General features: G+C 39.9%; 1 protein-coding gene across 8 annotated transcripts in view; it reads left to right on the forward strand.

The window, feature by feature from the left end:
- LOC111872794 (tyrosine-protein phosphatase non-receptor type 13) overlaps nt 1-23,810 on the forward strand; it is a 487,820-nt gene that overhangs the window by 459,734 nt on the left and 4,276 nt on the right. For 6 of the 8 annotated variants that reach the window (XM_033754853.1, XM_023866974.2, XM_023866970.1 and 3 more), the window contains 6 exons: nt 472-681; nt 4,556-4,708; nt 7,673-7,842; nt 10,799-10,986; nt 11,381-12,171; nt 18,663-18,812. In XM_033754853.1, the coding sequence (XP_033610744.1) occupies nt 472-681; nt 4,556-4,708; nt 7,673-7,842; nt 10,799-10,986; nt 11,381-12,171; nt 18,663-18,812 (1,662 nt within the window). The remainder of the gene's footprint in view (nt 1-471; nt 682-4,555; nt 4,709-7,672; nt 7,843-10,798; nt 10,987-11,380; nt 12,172-18,662; nt 18,813-23,810) is intronic. The other 2 variants (XM_033754854.1, XM_033754855.1) reach the window with 2 other exon arrangements.

Here is a 23,810-nt window from a genome sequence, read left to right on the forward strand (position 1 = left end):
CTAATAGTTTGAATCTCGTCCCGGCAAGATGCTGTTCTTACATAAGTCTGTTGTGGTTTTTCTTAATCTGTCAAGACATGCTGAAATAGTATCTTAAATATGTCATGGGCTTCGCCCATCCAAAGGCGCCATTTGCAGTCGTGTCCTTCGGAGCGTGTAAACTGTGAAGTTGAAAATGTGTCACATGATTAGTGTCATTTGTTTGTGTTAGTGGCGTTCACAAGTTTGACTTCCCATTTGTCTCATACCGATGTCTTGCTGCCGTATTTACATCTATATCATAAATATAATGACCGTCGAACTGAAATCCGTCACGAGTTTTATCAGGAAGCTGATCCAAGCCCGGGAAGTACTGCGATGCAGTCACGTGAGAACTGCTGCAGGGGAATTTCTTTCTGTTTGGCTGCCACTTTACGGATGTTGACAGCACAGCAGAGTTAAGCCTTAATGTGACGTCACTTCCTATTTCAGCAAGCCCTGGAAGTGTTGCGGAAAACGCCAAACAATGTTGTGCTGACCGTCTGCCGGCCTCCTAGTGACGTCTTCTGCACCCAGGCTCCGAGCGAGCCCCCACCACCGCCGCCGCCCCCACCCCCACGCAGGGACCCAGCCCACAATATCAGCTACTCTAGTCATCACATTCTCCCTCTACCGCCGCTCCAGACGGAGGGCCCCTGTGGGGTGAGTGCATGTCACTGTACATTTGTTCTATGCTTTACGTCAAGCGATGTCTCTCAAGATGTAAGCCTACAGCTTTTCTAGGTCGCCAGAAAGTACAATGACAGTGTACCTCTTTGGTGTAGACGTTAAAGAAATCCTGTCCAGAGGCTGCTTGAACGGCATTAACTGCCACATTAAAATACCTAGTTTACAAACTTTCTACGTGGTAATAGCCCGAAAACTCACTGCTCAGCCTGTCGCTAGAAATGACGCTGAGCCATTCCACATCATCAGAACCAAATATAAAGCTCTCATACCACCTGTTTTGTATAGCTGTAAAATGTGGTCTCTTACTCTGAAGGAAGAACATAAGTTCCAGATATTACTTAGGTTTTCGGGAATAAGCCGTTTCAAATTTGGAAGGTTCTCAGCGTTTCTTCAAGTATTGTGGTTGCCGTCTTCTGGGCTAATTGTTCCCGGGGGGGGGGGGGTCTTGGAAGCCCATTATCGCTGTTTTTCCGCAACCACGTGGCCACTTCCCGTTGGCTAACACTTCGCCCCTCTGTTTCGTCCAGCCATGCCTCCTCCTCCCACTCACCACCCTCTTTCAGATCATCCCCCCTTCCCCCAGGAATTAACCATGAAGACGACAATTGCAGTATTGCCAGAACGTTGGGATATCTTCAAGATTCGACGCAAGACATTTCCTTAACACGAAGTTACACTTTAAAATCAAGGGATAGGACAAAAATAAGTTTGCAAGTATTTGAAGATAGAATGTTACGGAAAATATATTTCGACCCATGAAGCTGAGAACTTTTGATATTACACAGTGAGAAATTATTTCATTTGTATAGCTCATGTAGAAGTACTCACAGAAAACCTCCCCGGGCCCCACTTTATCTACCACAATCCCCATATGATCTGACCTGGGATCGAACACGGGCCGCCGCGGTGGGGAGCCAGCGACTGACCGCTTGAGCTATAGCGCGGCCGATACAGGTCGGTAGGTTAGGCGTATCGATAACTGGGAATGTAGTACAGACAAGCGAAACAAGATATGATCGGTCGTGTAATGTCGAATGATAATTGATAGGATTATTATGAATGAGAACTATTGAAATTTGTGGGAATAAACGGTGTTGGTTTGAAATGTTATACTGTAGTTTCCCATGGACAAATCGGGAAACCAACAGTAGAGCCGTGGATAGCCCAGCCCCAGCTGAAGTTTGACTTGAGTACCTTCCGAAAGTGTGTCAGACGCGCTCCCTCGTCCAGGTGAAATAATGCATAATGGAGAGCTGCACTGTCAGGTGACACGGTAATAATAAAGCGAGTCTAGTGTAACTATATATGTATATACACATATATATGGATCGAAGCGGCTTTGTATGTGAGCCTGTGGAGTCTGTTTCAGTTTTTTTTTAGCCAGTTGTATTGTAACTCCAATTAAAATGGAGTTAACTCTGATTTTCTAGGCCATTAATGATGTTGTTTTCAACGTTCTTCTGGTATGCCCCTTAGGAGTAGACAACGCACATGGCACAGTTAAATGTGAAAGAAAGGTAAAGCTGTCTCTATGCTTAACTCTTTTTAAGTACCATGAAGGTGTATGGGGGAGTGGATGTATAGATCCACGTTTTCTTCACCTCGACATTGGTTAGAGGTGCGTGGTCAGCTTCAAGCTCCGGCGGAAAGAGTCCACGGTATCCATTGGATAGGAGGCTGAGTGGGCCCGAGAACCGGTCTGGAAGACACGGAGAAGAGAAAATTCTTGGCCCTAATGGGGCTAGAACTCCTACCTCTTCTGTCGTCCAGCCTCTAGTCAGTCGCCATACCGACTGCGCTATTCCGGCTCCTTAGGTAAAGGTATCCCTGTAATAGGCCGTGGAGGCCCATAGGGTTGTGAGACATCGAGGCTCCCACATTTTCTATACAATCGGCTCATGGAGCAGCTTAAATTCCTCATATCTTAGAAGTATTTCAAGATATGCAGGTATTGCTACTGGCTACTTTGTATGCTTTCCCTGTAACAGGTCATGAAGGTCCATAGGGTTGTAGGACGTCGAGGCTCCCACATTTTGTAGCCAGTAGGCTCACAAATGGCGGTAAGGTTGGCAGCCTTACTCCCTTATCGCCCTTTACCTACCAGAAAAGTTCCTCGTACTCATTTATGTTAGAGGCTGAGTCGACCCCAGGGCCATAATACAGCTGGAAGGATTAGGTCAACTGAAAAATCCAGTGACCTCTTCGGGACCTGAATCCGCGACCTTCTGGCTTGTAGCATAGTACCTCAACCAACTACGCTACCGCGTGCCCACGGTTAAATACAGTTATGCCCCCTTTAACCCTACCCCATACAATGCTAATACATTATAACGCTCTCTTCTGGGAACAGTTTGTTTAATGAGGATTTGATGGTACTGGAACAGCGAAATTCCGCTGTTGAGGATTATGGAGGATCTAAAACTGATGATGATGCTGATGTGGGAAGAAATGTAACCAACAGCTTATTGACAGATTTCATGAACAAGATTAATGATTCCATGAATACCGTAGCTGAAAATGACTCGAATTACGAACACAGCACTAAAGTGAAAATAGATGTTTATGATGTGTTACCCTGCTGCAAAGAAATCTTTCAGGAGATAAAGGTTCAGGCAAAGCAATCAGCTCTTGATGCCTGCTTCATGAGGAAGGCTTACAGGTACTTCAAGATGAGCCACATCCGAGTCAATCTTTATACAGTATACCCATTGTGTAAGGAACTGTACATAAGTTAATATTTTTAACTATATTCGGCAATTTTATTTAATGTATAATTTTAATAAAGTACAATTTTATGATGGGACACTATGCTACAAGCCGTTTCGAGTCCCAATGGGGTTTTTTTTTCTTCCAATTTACCTAATCCTTCCAGCCGCATTATGGCCATGTGGGGTCGACTCAGCCTCTAACAGAAATGAGCACCAGGAATCTTTCTGGGATGTAAAGGGCGGTCGGCGCGTGAGGCTGACAACCTTACCGCCATCTGTGAGCAGATTGTCTGGAATATGTGGGAGCCTCAGCGTCTCACAACCATATGGGCCTTCATGGCCTGTTGCAGGGATAGCTTTTTACAATTTTAGGAACGCATTACAATTACTCAAATTACCCCCGTAAAACGCTGATTCAGTTACTGCTCTTTTTTTGCAGAACGCATTCCTGCGTTTCCGGGGGTAAGGCAGTATAGTAAAGCCCGTGAAGTTGGCCACTTCTGTAAGTCGGACACCTGTTAAAGTTGGCCACATTTTGACGTGACTAACAAAATAGAATTTACTCATGACGAACCCTATTCATCTTATCTTGTCCAGTGCGTATCCTTCGTCTTGTCCACGATCTTTCACTTAATTTTATGGTTGTCACATGTTTTAAACCTTCTGTGTTGGCCATGCCAAAAAATTACTGATTTTACTGTGTATCAGACTGTAGAAATGAGAAGACTTCACCATTCTGCCCCTTGCATATACCTGCTAAACACCAATTCTGATGTTTCTTAGCGATCTGTAGATCAATTGGCATAGCCTTGATATTCTAGACTTGTGTTTGTGAGGATCTTAGTTCAGATCTCTGCAAGAATTATATTTCTGGCTAGTATTAGAAAGAATCTTTCTCAGACATGTCACCTGTCAGCATTACTGTGAAATGAATAATTATTGTATTAGTAGTATCCGAAAATTTTTATTTCATTTTGAATTCCCCGTCATAACTAGATATGATGCATCTGAGAGATTTAAACGGTTCACTACTGTTGCGTAGATGAACAGAAAGTTACGCCTTTACCAGAGTTCGATAAAGAGGTTGGCTGGAGCTACTGAAAATCACATGCTTACAGTTTGATATTCTCTCTTTATAGGAATTTGACATTGTGCTGACCAAAGTCAATCGTAGTCTTGGTTTCACCTTGCGGAAGGAGGATGAGAGTGTTTTGGGCCACTATGTTCGTGCATTGGTTCGTGATCCTGCCCTTTCTGATGGTCGCATCAGGCCTGGGGACAAAATTGTTGCTGTAAGTATTATCAGTAATGGTGTTACCTACTCCTGTCCGAATTCAGGCCTGCCTTATGGACATAGTAAAAAGCCAAACATCTACCTCATAACTCCTTACTTGTTAATGTTCTTGACATATTTTTGGCAACGCAATCCACACACCAGAGTCATTTATTAGCAAACTGATAGTCTCCGAGCTGGTCAAGAAATACCCTGTTTTACAGAACCCAGAGGTTCTTTACTGTGTTCATTCTGCCCATCACTGGACCCTCTTCTGAGCCAGTTGAACCCAGTTCACATCCTAATGTCCTGTCTTACTTAAGATCCTTTTTAGCGTTATCATTCCGTCTACATCTGGAACTCTAAATTGCCAAACCCCAGAATGCAAAGTTAATATTGACACGTGTTCGAGTGATGATAACGAGTTTTATATTAATAACTGGATTTATTGGGACAATTTTACAGTTCGTGACTACACCTCACACATCACTATCACACATAGACTAGTGTCCTCAGTTACGTTGCTTGGCATTAAACAGCGGACGTGCCTTTGCTTCCAGGCTCACGTCCTTACAGGGTGGCGACCATCTCATACTGTCGATTTTTCGGTTAAATTACCGCTGGCCTTCGCCAGCACAGTCATTCCTGGCTTCAGTCTCCTCGAGATTCATGACTAAGATTTTTATTCTCTCCTAGACACCTACGTGTTTAGAAATGAGGCCGTCTCTTCAACGATGGGTGGGTCGGTTTTTCTATGTAGACGCTACGTTTGTTGCCCCGTAGTTTCATCACGGGTATATCGCCGTTTTCACGTTGTGGTCATTGTCACTGTCACTGCACTGTACTAAGTAACATTAATACAAGGCATACAGGGATTTCCTGTCAANCGAGGTCATTGTCACTGCACTGTACTAAGTAACATTAATACAAGGCATACAGGGATTTCCTGTCAATGAAGGCTTGTGGAACGAGTTATGCCTTGACTTATGTAACTAGTCTGAAACTGCAGTTAGTCAGCTGAACGGCCGTAGGCCAGACCGCCGCCATATTTAAGCCTCTTGTACTTCTATACCTCGCTTCTCCTTGGCCAATACCACGTACATTTCTTTAGGATTAATCCTGTTTCCTGCATGATTTAGTTATATAGCCAGAATTTTGAAAGCCATGTGCAGTTCGCGGACTGGTGTGCACCTGTCAAGATTCCCAGTAGCGCGGAATACTACGTTTTTAAGTCAGAGTCGCATTGCGACTGACGGCCGGTCAGTCAGCAAATCTTGGTGTCGAGCCCCATCTTGACCAGATATTTATTGCTGTTTGACAGTTACGGTCTTGTTTTTGTGGGGCGCCCTCTCTGATGAGAGGACGGGTCTCTGTCTTTTGTATATGCTGTTGGTCCTTGCCAGCGCAGTCTTTCACGGTTACTGTCTCAGATTTGAGACTACACTTTTCGTCGCCTCCTACGACTCGCAGGTTCACGGTGGAGGTATTCGACCCCGCCTCCACATGGGTTACACCTACTCTGTACCGTAGGCAAGGCGCTGCCCTCTTATATGCTCTCGGCACGGACCGCGTGGAAAACACTGCTTCCAACACTTTCTCCGTTGTTGTTGGCACACGTTTACAGTTACATTTATTTTCAATAAAATATATTGTATTTACGCATGTATAGGCCGCAGCACAATTTTCAGACAGAAATTATAGAAAAAATAATTTTCTTGGAATATTATTTCAGGAGTATTACACCCTGTATTACTAATTATGAATATATTTTTTTTTAAATGAAGTGTGACTTCGAATATAAGCCGCACCCCAGTTTTCCTCTTGAATTTTGGGCAAAAAATGTGCGGCCTATACATGCGTAAATATGGTATTATCACACCTCACGCAGACAGCACAAGTTGTCAAGACAACACACACAGGCTGTGGAAAAACCACTGTCACATTCATTCATTCATTCATTCATCAGTAATCTGTCAGACGACAGGTCCACAGTCTCTTCCAAAACAGTTCCTCCACTTAATGCGATCTTCTGTTTTTGGAAAGAGACTATCCAGGAAAAGTGATAATGTGGTAGTTTTTCCATTTGCTTTCCACATCGCAGTACAACAGCCGTTCAAACCACTCTGGTCACGCCTGTTGCTATACGAACTTGAACCATCTCGAGCATCATTTGCTCTGTGCTTCAAGTCGCTGCTGATGACGCTGCTTCCAGCATCAGTTTTTGGTGTCTCTTTTCGTCTGATGCCTACCCTTTGACCTGTCCAGCAAGGGAGGCCCTGCCAGTAGCTACGCTACTGCTGGTATAGCTCTCAGGGTTCTTGGCATACTCAAACCCCCTCACCACGATAAGGTGGAGACACCAACAAGGGGGTGTCACATTCAACCCTGAACAAAATCCCTAATATTTCCAACCATAAGAACTCTATGCTGCGCAATTACATACCTTGCCACTCCACATACCTTGACCTGTCATATCATCAATACATTTTCATTGTAACATATTAAAATTCATAACAAACACAGACATCATATATACTGCCACACTTACAAGTCTCAGAAATGTATTATACAAGCACACAAACCATTTATTAACTCTTTAACGTGTGAGCCTCTTGCATGCTCGACAAATTCGTCACTAGAGTAAAATGAGTTGCTCTGCAAATAATTTCGTGAAACAAACCAAAATTGATTTTTATCATTTTATTGAGTTATCAGTGTAAAAAATTATCTGATTCTGTCAAACGCTGGTCCTGACACAATCATGAAAACAGTTACTAACACATTCTCTTACGATCATATCTGTTAAAGCTGCAATGTAGATATTACTGTATAATTATTGATGCCAGGCTTAAGATGTAAATTAAAAGCAATTATTTAGTCATTAGCGCTGTGATAATATTTAAGCAAATTGTATGACAGTTCGTATTTAGTTTTCTCTTCAATCCACAATATGTGCAGTAGATTCACATGACAAATGTTCCAGGTGAATGATGTGGATATTTCGCCAATGAGTCATGAGGAAGCAGTGATGTTTCTTCGCCAGTGTGGTGACCAGGTGAAGCTTCGTCTCTACAGAGATGCAGCCCAGACTCCAGTGTCTGCCCTCTCTCCTGCTGAGGAGGTGAAGGTTTTCAAACCAAAGCCATTGCTCAGGTAAAATATTTGGAATGGACTGAAATAGATGTTTGTCTCAAAATTCTCATTGAGACACAGTTTTTCCAGCATCCTCAAATTGTGAAGTTACAGTTAATTCTGTAGTACCCTACCGAGCATGCTGTGTTCACTTGTCTGGCCCCTCTTAAAGCTGCAAACATCAGTCTAATTGTCTTTTGGGATGGTTTGATAGGTAGGTACCAACATTGTGGAGGAATCTACTGTATCTACTTTTCAGGGCAGAAGAACCTTTCTTTCCTTAAGATTGAGGCAGCAGGTTCCTCAAAAATGTTGATCCTTATCTATCAAAATATGTGGCTTCACGTTTACATCGTAGACATTATTACAAGAACTACAAATCTCACACAGACTGTGTTGTTATTATTATATTTTTGATGGCCGTTTGAGGGCAAAACATTTAGTGTAAAGGAGAGCAAGATCAAAGACATATAATATATTGTTTGCACTTGGGATGGAGTTTGTATCATTTGTCATATAGAGTGCAACAGGATGCTTAAATATAATAATATTACTTTGTATATTAGAAGGTTCAGTGCTTCAGAACTCCAAATCTTACTAGCTTTCGATATACATTCAATTCCTGTGCTTTCATATTATCCATATAGACTAATGTAACTAAAAACATGTAAATATAAAGGAAATGGGTATATGGAAATGAGATGAGACACTTATGATCAGTAAGATGTTGAAGCATTGTATAGCATTAGGAACTTTTCTTTCTTGAAGATCCTGCATTGCATAGCATCACCATCTGCTGATGTCACCAGGGTTTCTTCTTTATTTCCCCAATGCAGTACCATATCTTGTAGCTTCTTATGTTTTTATGTCCAGTATGTTTCAGCTTAGTTATTTAACTCCTTTTGTCAGTATTCCTCTTATATTTTTACTGTTATATCTAAAAGACACTTATCTCTAATGAAAGAACATTCACATTTCTGCTGTAATCCTTTTAACATGCATACATATTTCTTGATATGATCCCTTTTGCTCTTCTGAGGCTCTTTCTATTGAAATCAATTTGATATCCACTGATATATCTTACTGGGCATATTACAGCTTTTCTATGTTTTAATGGCCTTTAATAGGCCTTACAATCTGTGATGAACTGTGTTCCTATTTTTCTTCATCCTGTCAGTCCACTGCCCTACTTTCATGACAAGGATTTGAGGTTGGATTTTTGGATGGTTATGTTTCATAATTATTATGAAAACTGTTCTTCTTTGTCTCTTTTCCAAATTCTTTTACTCCAGAACTACTGAATATTCCAGTCTCATCCCTTCATATTCCATTTCTTCATTAGATTATAATTTTTTACAACTACTGTAATTGTATCCCCTTTCCACAGATTCCAGTAGCTGTGCAGTCCAGTAGAATTTATATATTCCCATTCTTTCTATATTTCTCTACTGCTGCACACTTTGTCTGTCCTGTGAACAGTTTCTCTATTACATGCAAGCTCATACACTGTTAATGTCTGGCTTGCTAAACTTCGTGGATATCATGGAGAATAATGTTAAAATTTATTTAAAGAAGAAGGATGCAAGGATGTGGACTAAATTTATCTGGCTCAGGATAGATTCCAGTGGTAGGCTGTAGTGAACACTGTAATGGACATTGAGATTGCATAAAAAGCAGGAAATTTCTTGACTATTTAAGTGACTAGTAGCTTTTCAAGAAGGATTCTGTTCATGTAATCAGTTGTACTTCCTGAGCACTTAATTTCTGCCCTTATGTGCTGGAGTACTGAAATGTGCAAGATCCGTGTTATTAAGTGAGTTGAGTTCCATGTATTAAAAATGCATAACCTAACTAACATATTATGTAATTACAGCAATTAGGTGCAGTTGTAGATGACTAATTCTCCAAATTGATACTGTATAAAACTAAATACAAAATACAAAAAGGTGTTCAATACAAAATGAACATTTGACATTTTTCATTACATGCACATGCAGTATGTAAAGTAGAGAAGATGAGATTGAAAAACCACTTCCTGAACATGGCAAAACTGCTTAACTTCCCTGTTCACATTTTCTGTGATACTAGCTCTTTCATCATATGGATGGAACAGTTCCTCCTGCAGAATATAATGTTAAATTCAGTTTTAGTGATAGAAATATATAAATATATGTAATATATTTACAAGTATATGGGAAAGGGTTAATGATGAAGATATGTAATATATTTTAATTTTGTGTGAAAAGGATAAAATATTGTATTCACATTCAAGTTCTAACACCTTGTAAATGTTGGCTGACACATAACTGGCTGAGTAATTTTTTATAACATCTAACAGTGAAAGGGTTTAGAAAGAGCAATGATATCTCAGTTATTTAAGTGCCAAGCTAAAAACTGGATGCTGAGATTCAGCTCCCACAAAGGGTGTTATTTTTTTATGCTCATCACATAGTCCAAATATGGCAAAGATCCATAAGGTACCTATGCAGTGGCTGAGTGAGAGGTATAGATTTCTTTTTCAAGGTACAAAAATGGCTGAAACTTGTATCTGATCACCTTGGTCCATTGTCCCATATTAAACATGGATAGAAATATTACTTAATGTTTTCACGGTATACTTCCTATGCATGGAGATGATTGCTCATCTTCTTAAGTGTCATACTAACAGAATGACAAGTATCAGGTTATCATCATAGAAATAAAGTAGTTTTCAAAGAGAAGGAAAATGAAAGACTGGAGAAAGGATTTGATTTATATCTGACACACAGTTACCCAGTTTGACAGTTTTTCTTGCCATTCCATGGATATTATACCACCTCTTCAATATACATTCTTGGAATAAGCTCAAGCGTTTAAACATTCAGTGAACGGCCAACAGAAATGTATTCAGCATTAGTCTGAACTAGGAAATAGAATAAATTGAATTGAAGTATATTCAGAGTTGGCCCTAAAAGGGTTATTGTGATTTCCTGTGCAGGAAGGAGGCAATAGACATGTTATCAGACTTGGCTGTGAAAAAGCTGTCACCATGTGACTCAAGCAGTTCAAGCTACAGCAGGCTGCGCAGAGTTTCAGATGGACAAAGTTCCTCTCCATGTTCATCCCCTCGGAGACGTCAGCTCGTTAAGACGCCTTCACCAGATGTGCATGCAGCTACCTCAGACAGTTAGTAACAATTCAGTGCTTGGTGCATCCTAGTTAGTAGTTTCAGAATGGGTAAATAGAAATTCTGGGTTATAATGCATTGTTCACACTCAATTTAAAAATGTACTTAATCTACTGAGTCACCTAACTCCGATAAAATATGGTGTGAGAGATCTGATATTAAAATAATTTAGCATTAAAAGTTTGTATTAAAAGCTTTTGGGCTACTTAAATTTGCTGTTTAGTTATGTCTTTCTCTGTTTTGTGCTGGATCTAGTTTCATTCATAAATTAAATGGAGAATAACGTATTTTGACTCAATTTACTTATATTTGTTATTACATATATGGTTTTAATGCATAAATTTTGTGATCCAAATATATATGGTAGAATAATTATTAATGTTTATTTTTCAGAGCTTGGTCAAAAATATATAGTAACTAGTCATGTTGGTGACTCCGACTCTTCTGGTGAGCAGTCTCGGACAAGCATGGATTCCACAAAGGGGAGGGGTAATGCAAGCAGTTTTGCGTATACTACAGGCAGTGGTGATAGCATTGACATGAAACCTCAGCGTCCTAATTTTCTTGATTTGTGTGCTGGCAATACCACGCCAGGCTCGTCTAGGAAACAAAAGTTCACATTTTCTGTTGCAGCAACTGGAGGTAATGAATGGGACTCTCTTGCCCCAACTAGTGAATCAGATGAGCTTGCAACTAACACAACACTTGGTAGTGTAAGTCAGTACTATCCAACTACAAGTAATAGCAGTGACGAGTTCAGGACTGATTGTGTGGATGATAGTGGCCCAAACTATGATAGTAATTTACCAACAGAGCCAGCAAGTATGCCACCTCTAACAAACCTGTCATCAACGTCCAGCACGTCAACTGCATTCAGTTACAGGAATCCAGCCTACCAGTCTGCACATCCAAGTTGTTATATGTCAAACAGTCAAAACAGTATGAGGAAAAGCTTGGAAGATACAACTGAACATGCATCAGATCAAGACATACCAGGAAAACTGTCTAAACATCAGACTGGATCTGGTGGTGAGGGTTCTAGAGGGTTACTCAAGTGGAAGGGGATTGTGTTCACACCAGAGAATGATGCAGTAGAGGAAAGGGAGAACAGTAACATCACCCCATGTCCAGAAGACTCCAGCAGTCAGCTTGCTATGGACAAGGAAAATGAACAAGGAGATCAAGTAAGTAAATCCTCATATTGCAGTTAGTACTTTGAGCATTTACATTTCATATGTAGGAAAACTGTCTGGTTTAGTAATAAAAGCCTGAACAGTTATTCTTTTATGTGCCACAAAGTCTAATCCCTTATTGCTCCTTTAATTAGTACACTGCATAGTACATGTATGGTGTTTCAGCCATATTTAATTGATCACAGAGCTATAACTGCAAGAAAAATTTCAGAAGTTTTGAATTGTGGAATGAGTGTAATGCCAATTACTTTTCAGAGCATATGTAGCTTTACAAGCCTAATGATGCTACAGACTACATAACATCGAGCACAAGTAATTATGTGTGACAGCTGTTGACAGTAAACAGTAAAACCTTCTTATAATGGACTGATAGGGGGACAAGATGTCAGTTATAGCTGATGTCTGCTATATCTGAGTGAAGGAGTATTTGTGGAAGTACACCTTAGGATACATAGTGCATACATGCTGTAAACATAGAAACACACAATGTTATACCTTTACTTACTCACTCACTCACTCACTCACAGAGCTGAGACCTTTGTGAGGAGCCGCCAATTCTGCAACTACTCAAGAATTTCCCAGCATTGTATGGGACCCAGAGGTTCATTACCGTGTTCACAAGAGCCCCCCACTGGTCCCTATCCTGAACCAGATCAATCCAATCCAATCCATACCATCCCATCATATCTCTCTAAGTTCCATTTTAGTATTGTCCACCCACCTATGCCTTGGTCTTCCCTACTGTCTGTTTCCTTCTGGCTTTCCCATTAATATTCTATAGGCATTCATAGTCTCCCCCATTCGTGGTACATGCCCTACCCATCTCATCCTCCTTGACTTGATCATTCAAATTATACTTGGAGAAGCGTACAAGTTATGAAGCTCCTCTTTATGCAGTTTTCTCCAACTTCCTGTCACTTCATCACTCTTCGGTCCAAATATTCTCTTCAACACCCTGTTCTCAAACACCCTCAGTCTATGTTATCCCTTAATGTCAGAGACCAAGTTTCAGACCCATACAGAACCACAGGAAAAATTATAGTTTTGTATATTATAGTTTTTATGTTTTTGGACAGCAGACGAGAAGACAAAAGGTTCTGGACTGAATGGTAGCAAGCATTACCAGAGTTCAGTCTCCTCTAAATTTCTTCCTCAGTCAGGTTTTGATTTGTTATATCTTTCCAAAATATCTGAACTGTGCCACATTTTCAAAACATCTGTTTCTTATCTTTATGTCATGATATTGCCCTGCATTTTGGTGAGGAGACAGCAACATATACATAGTTTTCTCTGTGTTTACTTCTAGACCAACCTCCTTACTAGCAACAATGAAAGTTTGTGTGTTTTTCTTTATGGTATCTGTATTATCACCCAGTAGATTCACATCACCAGCATAGACCAACAGCTGATGTGTCCCATTTAATTTTTAGTCCCACCTGTTTTTTTTGGACCTTTCTAATGTGGCATATTCTAGAGCAAAGTTGAAAAGGAGTGGAAATAAAGAATCTTCTTGTTTTAGATTATTCAGAATAGGAAATTTATCAGACAAATGTGTACCTATGTGGACTTCACTATATATTTCCTTTAAACACAATTTAATCAGCCCAACTAGTTTCATGGGTATCCTAAACTCTATCAGAATATTGTACAATACTTCCCTTCTAACTTAATCATAGGCTTTCTTGAAATCTAACTTGTATTTTAAGATTTCTTCTGCCACTGCCCTGAGCGAACCTGCCCTATACATACTTTTCTGACTTTCCAAGTACCAAATCTCATGTCCATTTTCTTTAGCCTCGGTCGTTTTTCCAGATGATCCATCAAGGTCCAGTGCTTTGTTTTAATTTTAGTAACATGATTATTTTTTACGGTGAGGAGTTGTTAGTGTCACGCCCAACCCCCAATCTGGAGGACCACCCCTTGTCAACTGTCCGCGACTGTTTATTCAATGTATTCGCAGCTTCCCTCCATACCTGGAGGGCGTCTACTCCATCCGCTACCCTGAGGATATGCCGTGCTGTGGTGACAAGGCACCCACCTAACATGGCACAATGTTTTACATAAAGGTTTTGTATCAGGGATCTTTTTTTTTATTTTTAATAATTTCTAACTACAAAAGCTTCTTAGTGCATCAGCATCTGTAATAATTCACAGTTGTACACAGCGATCTTTCGTCCATTATATCTGGGCCCGTTATAACAAGAGTTTACTGTATTCCAGTTTATATCACTTTCAGTTGCAAAAATTAGACATTACTATTCAGAACTTCTTTTGAAGCTAATATATTGATACGGCCATGATGGAACAGTAATTTATATTTTGACAAGTACTGTCTTCTGTGATGCCATATAATAGGGTAGAAGTTTACAGATGTTTAAGAGGAACATACTGGTTCCACCTTCTGGGTCAAGGTGTAAATAAAGCAAGCAAACAAGCAAGTAGTAAGCTGATGGCTCTTTACTTCATAATCACCACCAAAAGACTCTCAGGTCTCTCAAGTGTACAGCTTGTCTAGATAAATTCTCAGCAACAGTCTCCTAACTCGAGTGTAACGTGGAATATTGACATCTAAGTGTGACCCATTTTATATGATTTTTCCATAAAACTTACTCCTAGTAATAGTTTTATATATTTCCTCCACTGCCACACATTAGCCTCTGAAATACTGTTTCCTAGATGTCTTGAAATTAATAGTCTCCTCAGTATATATACCATATAAACATGAATTAAGGAACAACAGATGCAGATAAGGGAAGTGAAAGAACCTTTTTATCAAGAATTTCTCTTGCCTCCTCATGGTCTAAAATGATTCTTAAGCTTTTGTTTAAATGGTGCAATTATTCTAAGTGGTCCTGAATTAAATGATAGTAATTACATATCAGGATACATGGTAGCATAGTTGGTTGAGGGGCTATGCTACAAGCTGGAAGGTTGCAGGTTCAAGTCGTGATGAGGTCATTGGATTTTTTTCAGTTGACCTAATCCTCCTAACTGCACTATGGCCCTGGGGTCAACTCAGCCTCTAACAGAAATGAGTACCAGGAATTAATTAAATAATTTTCTTGGGGAGTAAATCGCGGCCGGTGCATAAGGCTGACAACCTTACCGTCATCTTTGAGCCGACTGTCTAGATAATGAGGGACCCTCAACGTCTCACAACCCTATGGGCCTCCGCAGCATGTTACAGGGATAGCTTTACTTTTACTTTTAATTACATATCATCATCCTCAATACAAGGCCCATTGAAAGCTGTTTTGGATATTACAAACCTCAATACTTCCATCATTCCAGAGGTCTTCCAGAACTTCTTTTTCCTTTTGGCTGATATTTTAAGATTTCTCTTGGAATTCTGTGAACTTGTGCTTTGGCTAGCAACCAATTTGTGGGACTTATATTGCTTTTTTGTGCTATGTAAACAGGAACGGATTGCATATCACGAATAATTAATCACACATAAATGTTCTGTATTAAAGCTGTTTGTTACTCATTTTCTGGTGAAGGCTTTCTCTAGCCACTGTGTCAGAAGCTTACTTGGAAGTTAGTGAGCAATGAATGAAAATCAGTCAAAATTAATAGACATTCTCCATTATCAATCCCAATCAGCTGCTGAATAAGTTGTATGCCCGCTTCTAAAATCTTATTGATGGTGACCTAAACAGCCTAAAAAATGTCATTCCTTGTTGGTATTTCACTGTTGTTGTGGAGTTACAGAAATAATTCTGCAAGAATCTCTCAGTTACTACCCAGTCCTTTCCAGTAACATTGCCATATCTATCTTTGTACAAGTACATGGAAATCCTTGGCTGAAAAACGCCCTTTTTACTTTTGGTTATTTTGTAAAACTTTTGTACAGAATTCTTCCATTTTGTTTCTTTTGATTCCAAAATTCCTCCTCCCCTCTCACTGGAACACACGCTGGCTTAAAGTCAGTCATATCATGATTACATTTTTTATTAACTAAGAATTTCTTACTAAACATACTTGTATTATATTATTCATACTTTTGCAATAAAATGAAGTAAAATCCTCTCCACTTTTTTTAGACTTTCCATTCTTTTTTAATTGCTGAAATATCTCTAATTCCAGTTCTAGTTTATATAATATTCCTGTCCTGGATAAACTTAGCACATTCCAAGCAGCAAGATGTTACTCATTACTCTAATAACCTTTCTTTAGTCATTCTCCAAAATTTTTCTCGTTCTTGTCGTCATCATCAGCGCACCTGATGATGGCTGAGTAGGCCAAAACATGTAGTGCAGTGACAAATTTTAAAATGATTGAATCATAAATCTTGACATTGTTGCATGTGAAACAACTGAAAATAATTTTTTTTTGTCTTGTGTTTGTTGTTAGGTTCCTTAATACACATTGTATTTATGAGGTGAGGTGGTTAGCTTCACACCCAACCTCAGACCTGAAAGACTCCTCTCATCTGACCCCTACCCTTTGACTGTCATGGGTGACTATACCAGGAGCTTGCAAATGCCCCCTCCCCCCCCAGCATAAATCAGCAGGTGATCATGGAAAGCAAGCCTTCCCACCACATTAAGATGGCAGCTCAGATGGAGTATATTAAAGTTATTATTATACATATACAGTACCTTATATGTGTAGTTCATAACAGTTACCACAGGGCATCATTGTACATCCACAAACCAAGTAACATTCAGCAGCCATGAGATTATTTCCTAAGCTAAAGGATCATTATCTTTGGTAGAGCTGTAGCAAAGAGGTTGAACAGAATGGATTCACATTTTGTGGATATTGCATCATTAAAAACATGCTTTAAAAGTGCATGTACCTAAAACTGGATGGATTGTATGCAGTAACAAAATTTGAGCAGTTATTGCTTTTTAAATATATCCATATAAGTGTGATACTCATATGAGCACCACAAGTTTTGAGATATTCTGAATGTTAAAGTGTAATGGACACTTCTTCTGCATTGCATGCAGAGGTATCCAGTCCAAGTAATGACCACAGTCCCAGTTATGTTGACTTAGGTTTTTGCTGTTCTTTCCAAGCAAGAGGCAGAATAAAACTTGTGGCTATTTCCTTTCAGAGCATTCATGACGCCCAGTCATGATCTCATTTCACAGTGTATAATTTAGTCAATTCATACAGAATTATTAAACTACCTACACCCCACATACAAGATCATTCCTTTGGATGCATGATAGTTAAGGCAGTAAATTAATGATCTACAGATTGGATAGCTAGGGTTTCAGTTGGAGGTATAGGGTTCAAATTTTACTTTTCACCACCATATACTTAATGTTCTGAGACCCACTGAGAATTATATCCATTAAGTACTGGATGCACCTCATCAGGAAAAATATCTGCCCCCAATATACCTTTGTGGTATGCTGCTTGGGTACAAGGCATTCTTTACCATTTTAAACCTACTGTAACATGAAACTTGTAGGATCTACACTGTCTGAGAATGAATGGATAAGTCACTTTTATCAGGAGGGTCATTATGTTTGATCTTATCTTAGTCCATATCAGTATATGATGCTGTATTAAATTCCTTCAGCATTAGTGGATATGTATAAAGGCTTCAGGATCTGCATAGCTGCTGTTTAATCTGTGGAAGTCATCTGCAAGTATCTGTAAATTTGTGCAATATGTCAACAAATGTAAACACAAAAACTCACTTTTTGTATTTTTATGGTAGTTGAAGTGTTATTAAGGTTACACACACGCTCTGGTAGATAATATATGAATGTTAAACATCTTTAAAATGGTAACTTCAACTCACATAGTTATGTAGATGATCTCTAAGCTTTGAACACAATACAGAAGTTACTGTGATAATTTATATACTCCCGTTTTGTAGATGTGCAGGTGCGTATGATCTTATAAAAAAAATTGCACTTATTGTAATTATCCAGGACACCAGTCAGTGAAGCTCTTTTGTACTCATGTGAAATTTCTCAATGAATGTTCTCAACAAAGAACATGAAACATTTGACACCCTCTTCTGCCCTCATTGTCCTCACTTTGGTAAGTGCTGCGTCCTTTCTGTACGAGCCAGTGTGCATGTTATTGTACATTCGGATCTCAGAGAGATAGCAAGGAAAGTACACAGGAAGAAACTTCATAATTTGTGCTCTTAACTTAGTATCATTAGATTGATTAAATCAAGGATGAACAGTCAAGGTATTTTGCATGCATGGGAGGAAAAGAAATGCAGAAAGGGAACACTTGTGAGAGTCCTGGGCATAGGTGGGAGGCAGATAATAAAACATATCTCAGAAAAGCAATTAAGAAAGACGTGAAGTAGGTTGAAGTGGCTTAGATTAGAGTGTGATTGATGAAATTTTAAGTCTCATAATAGAGTTTCTGTTTATACTGAATAACTCTGAGTGTTATGCTGGACTCTCGACATGGGCATAGTACCCTAGTTTCCCCTGTGTTATTAATATACAGGCACTCTTCTCATACCAACATTAGTGTTAGTGTGATTCCCTGTCTGTAAGGTCTTTATGGTGGAGCTGACTCGGGGCTGGAATAGTCGATTAGGCTTTAGTCTGCAGGGAGATGGTCATCACACTTACATCAGTGCCATATATGCAGACAGCGTGGCTGCAAAGGATGGTCGGTTGCAAGCAGGAGACCAAGTACTCATGGTAATGGACAATATTCTTTTTACATTCAGTAACTATCATGTAAGTGCTATATTAGACTCTCTAACTCTTTGACTGGCGCGGGCGTGTTTTAACACCCGGACGATGCCAGCCATTCCCTGGCGTTGGTGTGTTTTAACGCTTTGACAATCTCTTCCCTTCTTTGCTCTCTTGGCACTCATCAACCAAAGACATATATATGATAGTTTTTGTACATGTTTGTAAAGAACCCTTGTAAACTTTGTAGGGGTCTATATTACTGTCAGAACCCTCTGAGAAGGAAAAGGTTAGAAAATATTTCACATTCATTCAGTTTCACCATGGCTTCTTGCAGCAAGTGTCTTCGTGTTCCTACAGACCAGCTGGAAAATGTTGTGAACGAGATTTGTTCTGATGATGATAGTGGCGATGAAATAATGATTCCTGAATTGGATGAAGTTGATAGTGACAATAATACAGTGATAGACAATGATCCACAAGACAGTAATCATGAACATTTACCTACCACGAGTGCGGTGCCTGACACGCCCATCTCATGAACGTACGGAGACATTGTACCCCCAATATTTCCATTTGCTAATAGTTTCGGGATCAAAATTGATATAACACATAAAATGCATCCCTTTTCATGGATTAAAATTTTTTCTGGATGACGACTTGGTAAATCACATCACAACTGAAACCAATCGCTATGCTCACCAGCACTTCAACACACATGAGTTAGCTCCTCACTCTCGAAAACACAATTACAATTATGTCACATCAGATGAAATCTGGACATACTTAGGAATTGTGTTCATGACAGGAATCGACAAACGCCCTGAAATTGAAGAATATTTGTCCACTAGGCCCCTATTTCACACCCATGGTATGGACAAAACATGTCTTTGCGGTTGAATAGTTTCATTCTATTCAAAAGGACCACAACAAACGAAAAATACAAGAAGAGAAATTACAGATTCAAAGATGTTATATTGGACTGTATAGAAAAATGACTGAACCAAACAAACAGGTGGAGAGGGAGAAGAGTCAAGGAATGAAGTGGATGACGAATCTATTGCGTCAGACTTGAGTGCAGTCACGCCTCCGCCCTCGACCTTGAAAACACCACCAGTGAAAGAGCCAGTAAATCATCTAGAGGGTGGCTTGAAAATTCACAAAATGGTCCTTGTTCCTCCCAGTAACAAGAAGAATGGTGCCCTGAGAAAGTGTCGCGTGAGTGCTAAGCACAAGATTAGAAAAGAAACAAGTATCATGTGAGCAGGCTGTGGTGTGGCTCTCTGCAAACTTTCATGTTTCAATTTTTATCACACGAAGAAAAACTAATAAAGAGGCATGGAAAGGCATTTATTGCATAAAATATTGTATTTAATTAGTTCCTGAAAATTTCGTTTTTAAAAACCACTTTTTGTTGAAGTTGTTTAGGAAAAAGTAACTATATGCATTTTAGCGACATAAGGTTTAAAGGGCCTGGCAGGACAGGGGTGGGATTTAAATACCCTTCGCGCCAGTCAAAGAGCTAATATAGGACATATAATTCCTTGGTAGGACATTTTCTGTTTAAGTGCTCAGTTGTGCTGCACGCCATAATATAAGTTGTATTTAATAATGTTTTTAAGCTCAATCTTCACATAAAAGCTCCCAAATATAAAATTTATAAGTAACCAGCCACATTCCTGTAGTTGTTCGCATTACTGTGTTACAGAAATATGTCAGAGCCTTTAGAATGATAATTTAAATGGTAGCAGTTCAGTAATTCTTTATATCATTGGAATTCTGTATTGAGACACAGCTCTGTGTTGTCAAAAATTAACAGCTTTCTACTACACAAACATCCACCTGAGGACAGAGACAGATCCAGTCTCTGAAACGTTTTGGTTTTTTGTCTTATATATACCAGACGATGGATGGAGTCCAAAATAAGCCTAATAGTTCTGTACAAACATTTTTATTTATGAATACTGCTTTTGTTCAGCCATTCTCAGAATCGTAATCTTACAGAAACAGTCTTAACTCATGCACACCTAGTAGTAGAATTCACCAGCAGAGTGATGCAAAGAGGAAATATGTCTAACTTCTCCACTTTGAGAACCACCAAAATTTATTATTATGTATTATAATTTCATGGCATTTTGTGCATCTTCCACTCAGCAATTTATTTTCATTTTGTGATTCCTCAGTTCAATATGTAGGAACCCGTATTTCTTTATTCCTTGAGTGGACAGACCACAGCATTCACCAAGGGCTATGAACACAGCACAGTTACTGGCTTCAAAGTAACAGACATAAGATACAATTAATATTTTGCTGGACATTATCCATCATCTTGTCTATTCTAAAAAACAGTCTAATTTCTATTAAAAAACACAATGTTTCGGGAACTGGATTCTGTCCCCGTCTCCTGTCTCCNTGTCTGATGTGACTGTACAGTGGATATGCTTATTTTTATCTTATTGGCCAGATGGGCCATGATCAGAAGGACACTGAAAGGTTACTTCCCTACATAAAGCAGTTTTACAGCTTTTTTGACAGAAACACAATGAAAGGAGACAGACTACTTCATGTACTGAGATTTTTACATTTTAATATTGTCACGTGATGGAGTCAGTATGTGACTATAAATGGGGTTTGGATTGGTAATCAGATTTATTTGCCTCTGAAACACTTATGACTACACTTTACGGGTCATTGTCACACACAGACTAGTATTCTCAGTCATGGCCTTCACTGCACCACTTGATAAAATATTCCAACAGTGGATGTTCCTGTGCTCCCAGACTCAAGTCCCCATAGGCTGCTGGCCCTCTCCTACCAGCCTTCTGCTCTTCTAACTGCCATCCCAAGAGTGAGAGTGGTGGTTTACATCCAATCAGTTCATCGTGGCACCATGTCTATTGAGCTCACAACCTGAGATTTCTTTCTTTTTTGCAACTGAACCCTTGCAGTCATAGTCCTTATTTAACATCCTCTCTGACAAGAGGATGGGGCAGTTGGCTCTCATTACATATATAACCTCGGCACAGACCACACAGAAACACCACTTCTAACAGTTTTGTTGCTGTTGTTTATTGATGACGCTGTCTGAGTGGACCACACAGAAAAAGCAGTTCCTCTGTTGCACGTGTAATTGTTGTTATGCAGATGAGGTTTTTACTGTGCCATAACCTAGTAACTGCTCTTTCTTCTGATTAAATTATTTTGGCTTTCAGTGTTTATGCCACATTGCTCCCTCCTGCTTGTCCCAAGTAGCCTACAGGCTTACCTCCATTTCTTCTTTTCCAAGGGGACATGTCTAATATGTATATTCACCCTGGCAGATGGGACTTCGTCTTGCTGGCGTCAGCACTTCTTCCGGTGCTCACCTTTCTTCGTGGTTAAAGTGGTGTGATGTCATCCTCCAACTCTCCAACTTCTCCCTCCTTAGGGCTGTTCACCTGAGCGGTTCCCTGATAAGGTGCGATCCAGTCCAGGTGTATGATCATCATCATTGTTCTAGGATGCTGCTTGATCTTATATATGACACTATTTTTCTGGTTGACTGCCTTGTATGGGCCCTCCCATGAGTATTGAAGCTTGAGTGACTTCCCTTTCAAGCCCTCCTTGTAGCCCAGAGAGTTGGCCAGGCAGTCATGCTGAGTTTTCATTTGGTCACTGGCCAGCTTCAGGCGTTGGCTTCACTGTCCCCTTGCACACTCTGCGCAGGCCTCAACTTCTTTTAGCTGCGCCAGGACCTCATGTCGATTGGCCTCTACTAGGGCGCCTGTGTTTGCATCTCAACCTGGACCATGAGGCTGAGTTCTTCATAATGACTCGAGAAAATTCTCCATTTGTTTGATTTTATGGAGTTGGGATGCCATCTATAAGTAATTCTGACCAACAGCTTATCTTCACTGCTGTAGAAAGTTCAATCAGAAACATCTTTAATAAGCAATAAGCGATTCATTTCATAAGTTCTCACTGCTTAACAATCGACAGAACAAAGTATTGTCTACCCCAGGTTTGGATTATAAGAAATTTATCCTTGATCTTGATGTCTGTAAACATTCAGTCTCTAGGTAACCACATTAGCTTTGATGTTGTTAGTCTTTCCAGTAATGTGTCAGTCAATGAAGCCCTACAAGCTCCATAACAACGTCACATTGGCGGAATGATATGTCTTGAAAGTGAAAGCCATCATAGAACTGCTGGAAGTTTGTTTGAGAACCATATATTTTCAGGTGATGATAAGTTTTTCCAGCAGAAAGATGGCAGGGCTATGGGAGGCTCTCTATCACCCATCATTAGCAACACCTACGTAGAGCATTTTGAGGAATTGTCTCTTGACTAAACACAACACAAACCACCACTGTGGCTCTGGTATGTTGATGACACTTTTGTGGTCGGGCCGCTTGGCCCAGAGCAATTAAGAATTTTCTCAGCCACATCAATAGTTTGAGACCTTCCATCCAGTTCACTAAGGAAATAGTCAATGTACTACATTTTCACGATGGTCTGGTCAGCAGGAAAAAGACGACGCTGGCCACCATAGTTTATAGAAACCCAACCCATGCTGGCCGCTATTTCAGATTCAGCTTTAACGATCTGCAGCATGTGTAAAGTGTCTAATTCTGAGTATTCACAGTAGAATTTCCACCATATGCCAAGAATGACAATATCTATATAATGAAATTAGTAAGCGGCTTCCGTAGTCTAGAGGTAACGTTCCCACCTCATGACTCATAGTAAGTGGGTTCAAATACCCGGCGGAGGTTGTCGAATTTTTAAGGGCAGAAAAATTCAGGGAACAAGTCCTCCAGGAGGGACTTTAAGCCGTGGGTCCTGTGTTGTAGCTTTACAGCACGTAAAAGAACCTCATATCTCCAAAGGAGGTCACTGAGCCAAATTAACGGACGTTTCCCACCCAGCAGCAGTCTCTAATACCTCTGGTAGATGGGGGAAGCATTATAGATACCTCTCAGCTAGTAGAGCCGGTCTCGCTAGCTGGGCGGAACTGATGGTAAG

Source organism: Cryptotermes secundus, unplaced genomic scaffold (assembly GCF_002891405.2).
Source record: "Cryptotermes secundus unplaced genomic scaffold, Csec_1.0 scaffold79, whole genome shotgun sequence".
In the NCBI taxonomy this organism is placed as follows: Eukaryota; Metazoa; Arthropoda; class Insecta; order Blattodea; family Kalotermitidae; genus Cryptotermes; species Cryptotermes secundus.